At 64.0% G+C, this 13727-nt stretch overlaps 1 protein-coding gene across 1 annotated transcript; it reads right to left on the minus strand.

Annotated features, from left to right (window-relative positions):
* Positions 1 to 416: 416 nt before the first annotated feature.
* On the minus strand, positions 417 to 6726 carry C1QL1 (complement C1q like 1). Its single transcript, XM_005447446.3, has 2 exons — positions 5947 to 6726; positions 417 to 1224 (listed from the first exon to the last, which is right to left on the minus strand). Exons 1-2 carry the CDS (start codon positions 6505 to 6507, stop codon positions 1045 to 1047), a joined length of 741 nt encoding a protein of 246 aa, XP_005447503.3. The 5' UTR covers positions 6508 to 6726; the 3' UTR covers positions 417 to 1044.
* Between the last annotated feature and the right edge of the window lie 7001 nt (positions 6727 to 13727).

The raw sequence follows: 13727 nt of genomic DNA on the forward strand, positions 1-13727 counted from the left end.
CCTGACCCCACCACAGCCGCTCTGTGGCTCTGGGCACTCGCTGTCACCTCTAATTGGGCCATGTCCTGCCCGCACTGAGGCAGCGGTGACAGGCGTGTGCGCCTGAGGGTCCCCATGGCTCTGCGTGGCCTGACCATGCCCCCCCACCCTGCTGTGGGGTACTGTGCCCCTGGCAAAACACCCTGCCATGGGTTTGGGTGGGCTTGGGGGACAGGGACATGGTGGCACACCCAGCAACCCCACTGGAGGTGGCAGAGGGGACACCAGGGCGTGGGAGCAGAGGAGCCGCCCCCAGCACCTCCCCGCTCGGGCAGATCGCTAAGCCAAGCAGGGTCGCTTGGAGGGGTGGGAGGACCCCAACCCGGGGCGGGGGGCATGGGCTCTGCCCCACGCAGGGACACAGACAGCAGACAGGGACAGGTCACAGCTCTGCTTTACCATGGAGTTGCCCCAGGGTCGGGCACAAGGCATCTCCCCCCGTCCCCAGCGCAGCCCCCAGCACAGGCTGGACAGGGACGGGGTAGAGGGGCACCCGCTCAGACATCTGCACGTCCTGTACATATATACACGCTGGCAGGGACCCCCCGGCCCCCAGCATCACCCCAGGTGTGGGGAGGCAGCAGAGAGCAGGGTGCCATGGGGCCAAGCGGGGTGTGTAGCCAGGGGACAGGGGGGCAGGGGGGCAGTGCAGGGGGGGTCCCCCAGCTTCTTGCTGGCCCCTAGCTCCCTGCAGTCCCCCAAGCCCTGAAATCAGCAGCTGAGGGGTGAGCTAATGGGGAAGGGGGGGGCGGGGCGCCATAGATGGCCTGGACCACCGTGGGGAGATGCTGTGGGGCTGGACCACAGCAGAGGGATGCCATGGGGCTGGACAGTAGCAAGGGGAAACTGTAGGGCTGGACAGCAGTGGGGGGATGCCATGGGGCCAAATCATGGCAGAGGGATGCCGTGGGGCTAGACAGTCATTGGGGGATGCTGTGGGGCTGGACAGCAGCAGGGAGATGCCATGGGGCTGGAGGGCTGTGGGGTGATGCTGTGGGTCCAGGCTTAGTCCGAGTAGATGATGAAGCCAGAGAAGGTGCTGTACTTGTTGTTGTTGCCACCATGGGCTTTGCCTCCGTCCAGCTTGATGAAGACCTCATCCCCCGCATCCAGGTGCAGGATGACGCTGTTGCTGGCGTAGTCATAGTTCTGGTCGGCATCCTGCGCGATGGCGCTGGCCCGCACCTGCGCAGGGGATACCCATGTTACCTGGCTCAGGAGACGGCTCAGCCCTCAGATCCCACAGGACACCCAGGGTCCCAGCTCACCCACAGCCAGGGAGACTGCCCGCTAGCTCCAGGGTGGCATGGGGTGCCCTGGATCCCCACACATGGGTGAACAGGTCCCTGATGGAGGCGGCTTCTCTGAACATCACCCAGAGCCTCTCCCTGACCCAGCAGGCTCAGGTGTGGGACCACAGCTCCGACGTGGGACCATGGCTCCGGATTCAGACATGGGACCATGGCCCAGACACAAGGCTCCATCTCTGGATTCAGGTGCACAATGACGGCCCAGACACGGGAACCTGACTCCAGGTTCGGATGCAGGACCATGGCTCAGACATGGGACCCTGCCTCCCAATTTGAGTGTGGGACCACTGCGCAGATGTGGGACCATGGCTTCAGGTTCAGACATGGGACCACGGCTCAGACACAGGGCCCCTTCTCCATATCAGGATGTGGGATCGCAGCGCTGATAGGGAACCTCGACTCCAGGTTTGGATGCAGGACCACGGCTCTGACACGTGACCCTGGCTCCAGATTTAAATATGGGACCACAGCTCAGACACGGGACCCGAGCTCCCAATTCAGATGAAGGGCCACATCTCAGACACAGGACCCCGTCTCCCAGCTCAGCACCAACCCGATGAACCCCAGTGCGTCCCCACTCATCTTCCCATGAGCTTCACAAGGACCATGAGCATGTGGGCTGAGCCAGCTGAGCTCAAGCTCCCCAAAACCAAGCCTCACTGCTCACTCAGATCCCAACCCACTGCGGGGTGGGATGCTCCCCCTGATAAATATTTCCTTGGTGCCGGAGGACAAGGCTGGGAGGTGCTGGCAGCGCCAGAGGTGCCAAAACTGCCTGGAAAAGAAGCTTTGTGTCTGGAACCCGCTGCCGCTGCAGAATTACTTGGGTAATCAAATCTACACTGTTGCCTTGCAGGGAGATTGTGTGGCGCTGGGTGACAGTGACAAGCTGGCAGGTAAAATCCCAAGTGAAATGCAAACGTGAAGCACCAGGAAAAAGATGCTCCTAATTACAACCGATGAGAATGGGCTCTTAATTGGCCCATGCCAGGCAGGGAAGAACCACCCCAGAGCCCACAAGCAGCCTGTGATGGCATGGTCAGACACTGTTAATTCTGGAACCTACTGAGGGCCCAGCAGGTGGTTACATTGGGCTTGTTCTCACCCACGCAGCCGTACCCCTCACGCTATGACCAGCACTGTCACCCTTGTGCCTACACCACCACCATGAGGGTCCCTGTCCCCTGGGGGCAACACAGTGAATCTCAGCTGGTCATGGCACCCCAGTCTCCAGAGGATGCTGCCTTGCCTGAGTTTGGGCCGAGGAAGAGGATGGAGGGAAGAAGCAGAGGGAAGGAGAACCAGGAAAAGCCACCTGGCACCAGCTCTGCTGCCATCATTTCCCCCTGCCACAGCTAGAGCTGCTCGGTGCCATCCGTCTTCCCTCATCAAGGAGCCACCTCATCACCGTGCGCCCACCAGCCCTTCGTGCTAACCAGGGAAGATAAATGGCAGCGCCGGGGCCAGGCTGAGCCACCCCTGGCACCATGGTGGCAGAGGAGGTGGGGACTGCCACCATGTCCCCCCGCTGATGGCTTCACCCCCCCTTGTCCTTTTTTGTGCCTCAGTTTCCCCATGCCACAGCCAGACGCAGCCCCTGGAGGTGGGAACCATTGTGTGGGGGCCAGCCCCCAGCCCCAGTGGTTGGCTCTGCTGCAGCCACTGTCACTGACACCATGTGCCCCATGTGCCATGGCCACCACAGCCACCACAGTCCAGGACCCCCAAGGAGTGGCAGCGGGTGCCCCCCAGGGCCCCCAAGTGCAGTGGAAGGTGCCCCCCCAGCACTCCTGGACATGGCAGCAGGTGCCACTCAGGACCCCCAAGTGCAGTGGTGGGTGTGTCCCCCCGGGGTCTTGGTCATGGCAGCAGGTACCCCCCCCCCCCCAGCACTCCTGGGCCTGGGTATCTACCCCAGGATGTCTGGGCATGGTGGTAGGTGCCCCCCAGGGGTCCTGGTCATTGTGGGGGGTGCCCTGCCAGCATCCCCATGCACAGCAGCAGCTGCCCCCCCAAAGACCCCTCTGGGCATGGCAGCAGGTGTCCCCCAGGACCCCTGGGTGCAGCAGCAAGTGCCCCCCTGGGCCCCCAGGCAGGTCCCTGTGTCCCCACAGACAGGGTCCCTTGGGGACCGTCCCTGAGCCCCCACCCACGGGAATCCCCCCGGGGCTGTGCCCATCCACAAGCCACAGCACAGCCGCACACCCCTTCAGCTACACGAGCCAGCCAGGACGTCCCTCACCCCACCACGGGGACCCCAAAACCACCCGGCTCCAACCCCCTCCCGCCATCTGTCCATCCATCCAGCATCTCCCGCCATCCCGTTGCCCTGCTTGCCTCCTCTACAGGCTAATACAAATAAGAATAATTAAAGCTAATTAATCACCAGGAGCAGCTCCCTCCCAGCGCTGGGGCTCCCCTGGCTCTCGTTAACTCCAGCCCCAGCGCAGGGGTGATGGGCTGTGCCCAAAACTGGCAGTGCCCAGAGCAAAGTGGGGGGTCAGAGGGGGCCCCCCAGGTTATAATTCCCTCTGAGGATGCCAGGATCTACCCTTATCTGCTGGGAACTCCCCCTGCCCCCCCCCCCCCCCCCCCCCCGCCTTGTCAAGGATGAGGTATATTTGGCAACAAAACCCCAATTAACCCCATTTTTAATTATTTGTGGCATTTGGGGGGGTACCTTTTTTAAACTCTCCCGCCAGTGCCAGCCCGCCAAAACGCTCCCCTGCCTCCCGAGCCGCTTCTTTATAAATATTGGAGTGCTGATAGCTCGTTAGTAATTAACTACCAGTTAATTAAGCTGCATCGCGCGCCCGACTGAGCGCGGTTCCTCTTGACGAGGGGCTGCGTAGCTTCTGGAAATTCATCCAGTAGTGCCCGGGTGTGTCAGTTCCCCACCGAGCCGGGGGTGGTCAGAGCTCGGTGGGGTGGAGAAGGAGGTGGGAAGGTTTGGGGGGGGACCCAAAAATATTTTGGGGGAGGAAAAAGGGGATGAGGTGTTTTTTTGGGGATGCTCAGTTCAGAGTTACACTGATGCTGCTTAGGAGAAAGAGCTGGCTGTGCCAAGCGTCGCTAGGACCCCCAAAATTTTGGGCTGGAGTAGGGGGGAGCCAAAAAAAAAAAAAGAAAAAAAAAAAAAAGAAAATTTAAACTGTTTGGATGGAGAAAAAATGCCGAGAGGCTCCTGCCCCCACTGCGCTCCTGGCTCGGCAGTTTTCAGCCGAGGGGTGAAGCACTGTGGCTGTGCCAGTGCTCCCGCTTCCCCTTCCACCCCTGGCTATTTTTTGGGTTTATAACTCAGTTTTGGGTTAATTCAGTGTTGTATATCCTCAGGACAGGGATGCACCACAGGGCTTGATGCTGGGAGAGAATGATGGGAACCAGGAGTGGAGTGGGATGAATCCTGGAGTGGATGCTGGCTGTGGTGACACCCAAGGGAATAAGCTCAAGTGACATTTTGGGGGTCACGGCCACATCTTGTGCCTTGAGTCGTGGCTCGGGGGGACACATGGTGTGGGAAAGGGACAGCGTTTTGAGCATCACCTGCAAGTCACGGGGGTGGAGAGACTGTGTCTTGGCATCGGGAAGGTTTTCAGATGGATGGAGTCGGGGGGGGGGATGCTGGAACCAGGGGAGGGGCAAGGATAGGGCCAGCCTCAGGGTGGCCCCCCTATGGTGTCCACCACACAGCCTGGCCAGCAGTGGGGACATCTCTCCTGACACAGCAGCAGCCAAGCTGGCTCTGGGATGGGGGTGCAGCACCCCAAAAGTGGGGCAGGCACTGCCCCGCTCCAGGCCATGCAGACACTGTCCCCTGCAAAGGAGCCCGCCCTGTCCCCCCTGGGGAGTCCCAGCAGGGATGATGGCAGGGCTCAGCGACGTCCCAGGGCACCCTAGAGGCATGTCTCTGGAGCCAAGGAAGGACTGAGGGCACCCTTGGGGACAAATCAGGACAGCACAGGTATGGTGGCAGAGTATGTCCCCAGTGCTGGGAGAGGGATGAGGCACCGGGGAGGGGGCATCTCTGGGACTGGGAGAAGGACGGAGCTCCCTGGGGATGCATCCAGGGCCCATCACCACCACTGGGAGAAGGATGGAGCATCCTGGAGGTGCATCTCCGGGGCTGGGAGTGGGATGGGACATGCCGAGAATGCATCTCCAGGGCTGGGAGCAGGACAAGGCAATGCGGGGCTGCACCCAGAGCTCATCGTTGCCACCAGGAGAGGGACAGAGCATCCCAGAGGTACAGCCCTGGGGACAGAAGAAGGATGTGGCACCCCAGGGACGCACCCAGAGCACATCACTGCCACTGGGAGAGGGATGTGGCACCCTTGGGATGCATCCCTGGGGCCAGGAAAAGGATGGGGCATGCCAAGGAAGCGCCCGGAGCCTGTCATCAGCACCAGGAGAAGGATGTGACTGAGGGTTCATCTCTGGGGCCAGGAGAAGGATGGAGAACCCTGGGGGTGCATTCCTAGGGCCGGGAAAAGGATGTGGCACCCTGAGGAAGCACCCAGAGCCCTTCCTGGGAGCTTGGGGGGCAGCAACAGCTCCCGTCCCCATGGTGGGGCTGGTAGCCGGGATGGCCAGCCCTTACCTGACCATTCTTGCAGAGGTCGGCCCACATGCTGGTGCCATCGCCGCCGCGCATGAGGACGTGGTAGGTGAAGAAGTAGGTGCCGGGGATGGCGCAGGTGAACTTGCCGGAGGTGGCGTCGTAGCTGTTGCCCAGGTTGGTGACCACGTCGTCGAACTTGAGGACCTCGTAGCCCTCATGGGGGTTCTTGAGGCCGGCGTAGAAGGCGACGCGTGGCACCGTGCTATAGGTAGCTGCACTCACCGCACCTGTAGCCCCTGGTCCCGGTAATCCCGGGGGTCCCGGTCGTCCCGCTTCACCCCGCGCCCCCGCCGGTCCTGGCGGTCCTGGTTCTCCCGGCGGTCCCGGTGGTCCTGGTTTTCCCGGTCGCCCTGGTTTGCCTTGGGGACCCTGCACCAGGGTGGAGGGCGGCGGGATGGGGCCGCGTTCGGCTGGTTGCGGCGGGGCAGCGGGGCCGTAGGGCTCGCAGACCATCCGGCAGGTCCCCAGCATCTCGTACCGGCCATCGGTACCGGCGGAGCTCACCAGCACCGGGATGAGCACCACCAGCACCAGCACCATCACCACCCCCGCCGCGGCCGCCAGCAAAGTTTTCCGGCCCAGGCTGAGCCGCCGCCCGGCCGGGGCGCGCTGCCGCCCGGGGGTGGGAATGGTGCCGGTGGGGGGGAGCAGGGCGGCGGCGGGGGGGGACGACTCGGGGGTGGCGGCGGCGGCGGCCGCTCCGCTGCGCTCCGCTGGCTCCGGTGCGCCCCGCGCCCGCCCTGACCACGCCCATCCACGCCCCGGCCACGCCCTCAGCCCCTCCCCTGTGCCCGCCCACGCACGTCTCCGAGCGGGGAGGCACGCCCCCCGTCACGCCCCTCTGCCACGCCCATCCCTGCAGCCCCCCCCGGACCTCCCTTTTGGCCGTGGGGTCGCCCCCCCCCCCCGCTGGGGTCCCCTCCGCCCTCCCCCCGCGTGCTCACCCGGAGCCGCGCCCTGTCCCCACGGGGCCCACGCGATGCGCCCGGCGGGCACGTCCCCTCGGGGGCTGGAGTTCTGTCACCTCCGTGCCCGGGACCAGCCGGTGGCCCCGTCCCCGGAGTTGGGGACAGCCCTGGAACCCGCCACCCGTGTCCCCTCGGAGGCAAAGCCACGGGGACGGTCCCAGAGCAGGGCCCCTCCTGCCCGCCGGCCTTAGTTTCTCCTCCCACAGCGCTGGGCACTGACGGAACCCACGCGTGGGGACAGCCCAGGGGACACCCACCTGGCCAAGCACCCCCCACCCAGAAACACCCATCAGGGTCAACTGCGGGGTCGCAGGATGGGATGCCACCACCAGTGGCAAAGGCCACGGTGACAGCGGGGCACCCATAGGTGCCACCGTTGGGACAGCCAGGCCACGCTAAAGGGTGACGGCTACACGCAAGTGCCATCGCTGGGGGGCTGAGCACCGATGGGCTCGTGACACAGGGACACGCAGCTGCGCCCGCTCTGTCGCCTGCCATCTCTGTCAACCTCGGCGGGGACAGCGGGACACGATGGCAAGTGACAGCCGCCGCCAGTGCTGGGGGTGAGCGAAGGATGCGGATGCGGGGCTCTGGGGCGGGACACATGCAGCAGGGATGGGGGGGGACAGACACGCGGGTATAGAGCAGCCTGGGGACTGCTCCCAGTGCCGCCTGCCACGGTGGCTTGGTGGCCCTGGGTGATGCCACCGAGGTGGCATTAACCCTGGTGGCACCTATGGGGTCCATGGAGTCATCACTCCCCCCAGACCCCATCCTGGGGGTCCGTCCCCCTCCAGTGGCGCACCCATGCAGTGTCCCCAAAACCCAGGGACACACAGGGGACAGCCCCCAGCCCCCAACCCAAGAGGAGAGGGACCAAGGGGACACTTGGCAGCCCATCGATCTCCCCTGTGCCCCCCCCAGCTCCCGCAGAGCCTTTGCTTTAATCAGCATGCAAAAATCAATTAGTCGGCTTTAAGGAGGCAATTATTCCTGGGGGCTTAACAAGGCTTGGGCGAGCAGAGTATTTTGGGATGGGGCTGCTGCCAGCCCCATGTCCCCCCACAAGCTGTCACTGCCATGGCACCAGCTCCTTCCCTGGTTCTTTTCTCCATCGTTGTTGTGTACATCCCCCCCCCCCCCCCCCCGCTTCTTTTTTAACGAGCACCTAAAAATACGCCTCGCCGAGGTCACAGGCTGTGTGAGTCACCCGCCGCCATGGTGCCGCGGTGGCCCGGGTGGGCAGGGTGCTCTGCGTGGGGATGAGGTGGCCGTAGCAGGGACATGGGGGGGACAGGCACACTGGTTGCATTGGGGCACTCATCTCACCTGGAGGGTCAGGGGACACTCCTGGTCCTGGCCACTGTGTCCTTGCGGTGAGGCCACAGCCCCACATCACCTCATGGCCACAAGCCATTGTGTCCCCATGGCATGGCCACCATCCCAGGCCACCTCACACCATGGGCCACCCTGTCCCCATGGCATGACCACGACCCCAGCCCACCAGGTCCCCAGGCTGTCTCCCTACAGCCCAGTTGCAGAGCAGCTGGGATGGCTTCAACGTCACCCTGGGGCAGCAGCACCCTACACATGGGGACAACACCCCAGCTGACCCCAGCTGGAGACCCAGAGGTGCTCGCTGTCCTTGTCCCCAACCCCTGCACAGGGAGGGGTGCAGCACAGCCCCCCGGGTTGGCTCCATCCACCTGGGGATGGACAACTGATTGGCAAATCTCTGAAGGGCCACGTTCGGGAGTGCAGGAGTGGGAAAAGGGACAAAGCTGGGAGGTGACAGCAGTGGCAGCAGTGGCAGTGGTGGCAGCAGTGACAGCGGTGGCAGCAGTTATTGCAGTGGCAGCAATGGCAGCAGTGGCAGCAGTGGCTGTGGTGGTGGTGGCAGTCGTGACAGCAGTGGCTGCGGTGGTTGCGGTGGCAGCAATGGCTGCGGTGGTTGCGGTGGCAGCAGTGGCTGTGGTGGCTGCGGTGGCAGCGGTGGCAGCGGTGGCTGCAGTGGTTGCAGTGGCTGCAGTGGCGATGGTGGTGGCGGTGGTGGCAGCAGTGGCAGCGGTGGCTGCAGTGGTTGTGGTGGTGGCTGCGGCAGCAGCTCCGCTCGACGCCAGCCACCGCCGTTCCTCTGCAAAGGTTAAGCAAACAGCAGCTCCCGCAGAATCGATGCACGCCGAGCCCACGGCTGTTTGCTTTGGCAGCATGACGTGGGGAGGTGGGTGGGCAACACCGGGGGGATGCCGGTGGCAAGAGGGGGGGCCCTGATCGATGCTCCAGGGGCGTGGGTTCAGCCTGGGGGGGGAGGGCTTTATCCCCACCCCCCGCCCACCACTCGCTGGGGAGCTTATTAAGGAGGATTTGGGGAAGGGTGAGAGCGGCCGGGTCAGGATGGGGGCTTTGGCGGGGCTGGCGCTGTGCCGGGCCTCGGTTTCCCCTCCCAGTGCTGTGGCAGGGGGGGAGCTGCTGCTGCAGCTGCCCCACAGATGCTGCCCACCGGACCAAGCATGGCCGGTGGGGACACGGGCACCCTGTCTGCGTGGCACCCAAAGCCCATCCCCACAGCCAGGGGTTAGGCTGGGCGGGCGGCACTGATGGCTCAGCAATAATTAGGACTTGGAGCCAGGAACAGCTGAGGGCCCCAACATCAGCCCATGCTGAGGAGCTCAGGGAGGGAGATGGCATTTGCAAGCTGTCCCCAATGATTTTGGGTGCTGTCCCCCAAAATCACAGTGTCCTCAGGATGGGACCCAGAAGGGGCTGTGCGAGGGGGACACTCATCTGTGGGCAGCAGGGGCAGGGCTGGGCCTTGGCCCCCTGGTTGGGGTGGGCAGGACACCCTGGGGTGGCAGGGTCCTGGGCTGCAGAGGCTGGGGCAGAGCTGGGAAGGCAGCCACATCTCCTGAGCACCCACCTGGGGCTTCCTCTGCTGGTTCCCACCACCTTGGTGCCTGCCATCCATTCATCCTTCCATCCATCCATCCATCCATCCATCCATCCATCCATCCCTCCTCCATCCATCCCTCCCTCCATCCATCCATCCATCCCTCCTCCATCCATCCATCCATCCTCCATCCATCCATCCATCCATCCATCCCTCCTCCATCCATCCATCCATCCATCCATCCATCCATCCATCCATCCCTCCTCCATCCATCCCTCCCTCCATCCATCCATCCATCCCTCCTCCATCCATCCATCCATCCTCCATCCATCCATCCATCCATCCCTCCTCCATCCATCCATCCATCCATCCATCCATCCATCCATCCATCCCTCCATCCCTCCTCCATCCATCCCTCCCTCCTCCATCCATCCATCCCTCCTCCATCCATCCATCCATCCATCCATCCATCCATCCCTCCTCCATCCATCCATCCCTCCTCCATCCATCCATCCATCCATCCATCCATCCATCCATCCATCCTTCATCCATCCATCCATCCATCCCTCCTCCATCCATCCATCCCTCCTCCATCCATCCATCCATCCCTCCTCCATCCATCCATCCCTCCATCCCTCCTCCATCCATCCATCCATCCATCCATCCATCCATCCATCCATCCATCCATCCATCCATCCATCCACCCATCCACCCATCCATCCATCCAATGTCCTTGCATCCACATATCCATCCACACGTGTCCAGGCATCCACAGATCCCTCCCTCCCTCCCTGCCGTCCATGCCTCCATTCACCCAGCCAGCCACACCCAGGAGGAGTGTGGGGGGACCAGGCTGGTACCTCCTGTCCTGGCTGTCCCCTGGGCTCAAGGGAGGATACCAGCCACCCCAGCTATGCAACCTCCGGACCTGTGCCACCTCCATCCCTGAGAAAGGACATCATATCCACCTTGTTGGGAAGCAGAGATAATTAAAAGGAAGAATTAACGAGGAGTTTTCTGGGCTGTGGGTGCCCAGGAAACACGGCACCAGCACGGATCAACATGGAAGTAAGGGAAGGCCCCACAGACTGATCCCAGGGCAGAGATGATCCTGGCAGGAGCCAACACTCACCTCTTGGTGCCAGGCTGGGAAGAAAACAGACTCAAAATCCCCGAGGCCAGAGATGCCTCTAGCCAGACACGGGCTGGGAGGTGCCTAGTGCCCCGCCTGCTGTGATGAGTGTGTCAGGGCTCAGTGGGGCAGCCTGGAGATGACAAGTGCAGGCGCAGACACGCTGAGGTGTCCCCACTCAACACACAGCCCAGGAGATGAGGGACATGTGGGGACAGGGCTGCAGGATGGAGGTGAGGGCCAGGCAGGTCCCAGTGCCTGGCTGGATGTGGGCAGACAGTGCTCCTGGTTGGCTGCCTGATCGCTGGCTGGTGGCCAGGTGGCTAGCTGGCTGGTTGGATGCATGGATGGCTTATTGGCTGGTCGCATGCTTGGCTAGAGAGTTGGCCAGTTGGCTGCCTGGCTAGCTGCCCAGCTAGATGACTGCTTGGCTGGCTGGCAGGCGGGTGACCGGTCAGCTGCTTGGCTGGCTGGTTGGCTTGAAGGACAACTAGGTGGTTGGTTGGCTCGTTGGCTAGCGGGCAGCGGGCTAGCTGTTTGGCCAACTAGCTGGTTGGCTTGTTGGTAGATAGCTATCCAGTCGGCTGGCTGGCTAGATGGCTAGGTGGTGGGCTGGCTGGCTGGCTGGTTGGTTGGTTGGCTAGCTGGTTGGTTGGTTGACTAGCTAGCCACTTGCCTGGTTGATTGCCTGGCTGGCAGGTTGGCTAGCTGGCTGCTTGGCTGGCTGGCTCGTTGCCCAGCAGGCGGTTTGGCTAGCTGGGCTGGTCAGCTGGCCAGCTGACCCAGGGGACTCGTTGGCTGGCCAGTGGTGGGCCGACTGACCAGCTGGGTTAGCCCCGGGACAGGGACGAGCCAGCACGTCCCAGCTCAGTGCCAGGCACCATCCCTTGCCCAGCGCGGGGAGCCCAGCCGCAGGCGGGGGGGACAAGATGGGGGTGGCACATCCCGCCGCCGAGCCCTGTCTCTGTCACACTGCCTCTCATTACAGACACTGCAGGGCCTGCCGCCCTCCCGCCGTGCAGCAATTAAGGGCTGCCAGCACCGCTCCTTAATTAAAGCCTGGCTGATGGGGTGGCTGGTGAGTGACGGGAAGCGGCTGCTCCCCCAGCAGCGGGGACGGGCTCAGGGACGTGCCTCCCCAGGGGGACACGGGGGTGGGAGTGGCAGGGACATGCGGTGCTGGGACCTGCTGTGCTGTCCCCAGGGTGCCCCGTGACTGGTGGGGATGAGGTGTGACACAGCTGGGGGGTGCACAGTGGCACTGGGTGACAGCCCACGGGACGTTCAGTGGGGGGCACTGGGGAGTATCCTGTGCAGTGGCGGTGTGTGACACCCCAGGCCATGCAGTGATGGTGACACCGGGTGACACCTCATGGGCGATGCAGTGACATAGCACTATGTGACATCCCATGCACCAGGCACTGACGGTGACTCCGTGTGACAACCCACGGGAGCTGCAGTGACACTGTGTGACACCCAGTGGCCCCGCAGTGACAGTGACACCATGTGACACCGACACCATGTGACACCCCGGGGAGCAACAGTGATGCTGTGCGATACCGCAGGGCTGTGTTTGTGACACGAGTGGGACTGTGCAGCCACGGTGACACTGCGTGACACCCGGGGGCCGTGCAGTGACAGCGACACCGTGCCACACCCTAGGGACGGTGCAGGAATGGTGACACCGGTGACAGCAGAGGCCATGCAGTGACACCGGTGACACCATACTCAGGCCCCCAGCTGGTCCCCCGCGGGGTCCCTCCCGTGTGGGTATTGGGCCCCCCCCCAGCCCACGCTTGGGGACAGTGCTCACTGGGGGACATCACCCTGTCCCTACAGCCCCGTGGTGGGACCCACTAGCTCTGTGACATCTGCACCCCCCCCCCGCCCGGTGGGTGGCCCGTGATGGGTGCTGGGGAGGGGGTGCTCCTGGGGGGTGCTCTGAAGAAGGGGTGCTCCAGGGAAGGGGGGGGCAGCAGGGGGGGGGCAGCGGCGGGGGAGCAGAAAAGGGGGGTATCGGAGGGGACAGCGGGGGGGGGGGACAGTGGCAGGGGTGAGCGGGAGGGGACAGCGGGGAAGGGGACAGCGGGAAGGGGACAGCGGGAAGGGGGCAGCGGGAAGGGGACAGCGGAAAGGGGACAGCGGGAAGGGGACAGCGGGAAGGGGACAGCGGGAAGGGGACAGCGGGAAGGGGGCAGCGGGAAGGGGACAGCGGGGAAGGGGACAGCGGGGAAGGGGGCAGCGGGAAGGGGGCAGCGGGAAGGGGACAGCGGGAAGGGGACAGCGGGAAGGGGGCAGCGGGAAGGGGGCAGCGGGAAGGGGGCAGCGGGAAGGGGGCAGCGGGAAGGGGACAGCGGGAAGGGGACAGCGGGAAGGGGACAGCGTGGATGGGGACAGCGTGGATGGGGACAGCGGGAAGGGGACAGCGGGGAAGGGGACAGCGGGAGGGGGCAGCGGGAAGGGGGCAGCGGGAAGGGGCAGCGGGAAGGGGGCAGCGGGGAAGGGGGCAGCGGGAAGGGGGCAGCGGGAAGGGGGCAGCGGGAGGGGGCAGCGGGAAGGGGGCAGCGGGAGGGGGCAGCGGGAAGGGGGCAGCGGGAGGGGGCAGCGGGAAGGGGACAGCGTGGATGGGGACAGCGTGGATGGGGACAGCGTGGATGGGGACAGCGGGGAAGGGGACAGCGGGAAGGGGCAGCGGGGAAGGGGACAGCGGGAGGGGGCAGCGGGAAGGGGGCAGCGGGAGGGGGCAGCGGGAAGGGGACAGCGGGAAGGGGGC

This window comes from Falco cherrug, chromosome 20 (genome assembly GCF_023634085.1).
Source record: "Falco cherrug isolate bFalChe1 chromosome 20, bFalChe1.pri, whole genome shotgun sequence".
In the NCBI taxonomy this organism is placed as follows: Eukaryota; Metazoa; Chordata; class Aves; order Falconiformes; family Falconidae; genus Falco; species Falco cherrug.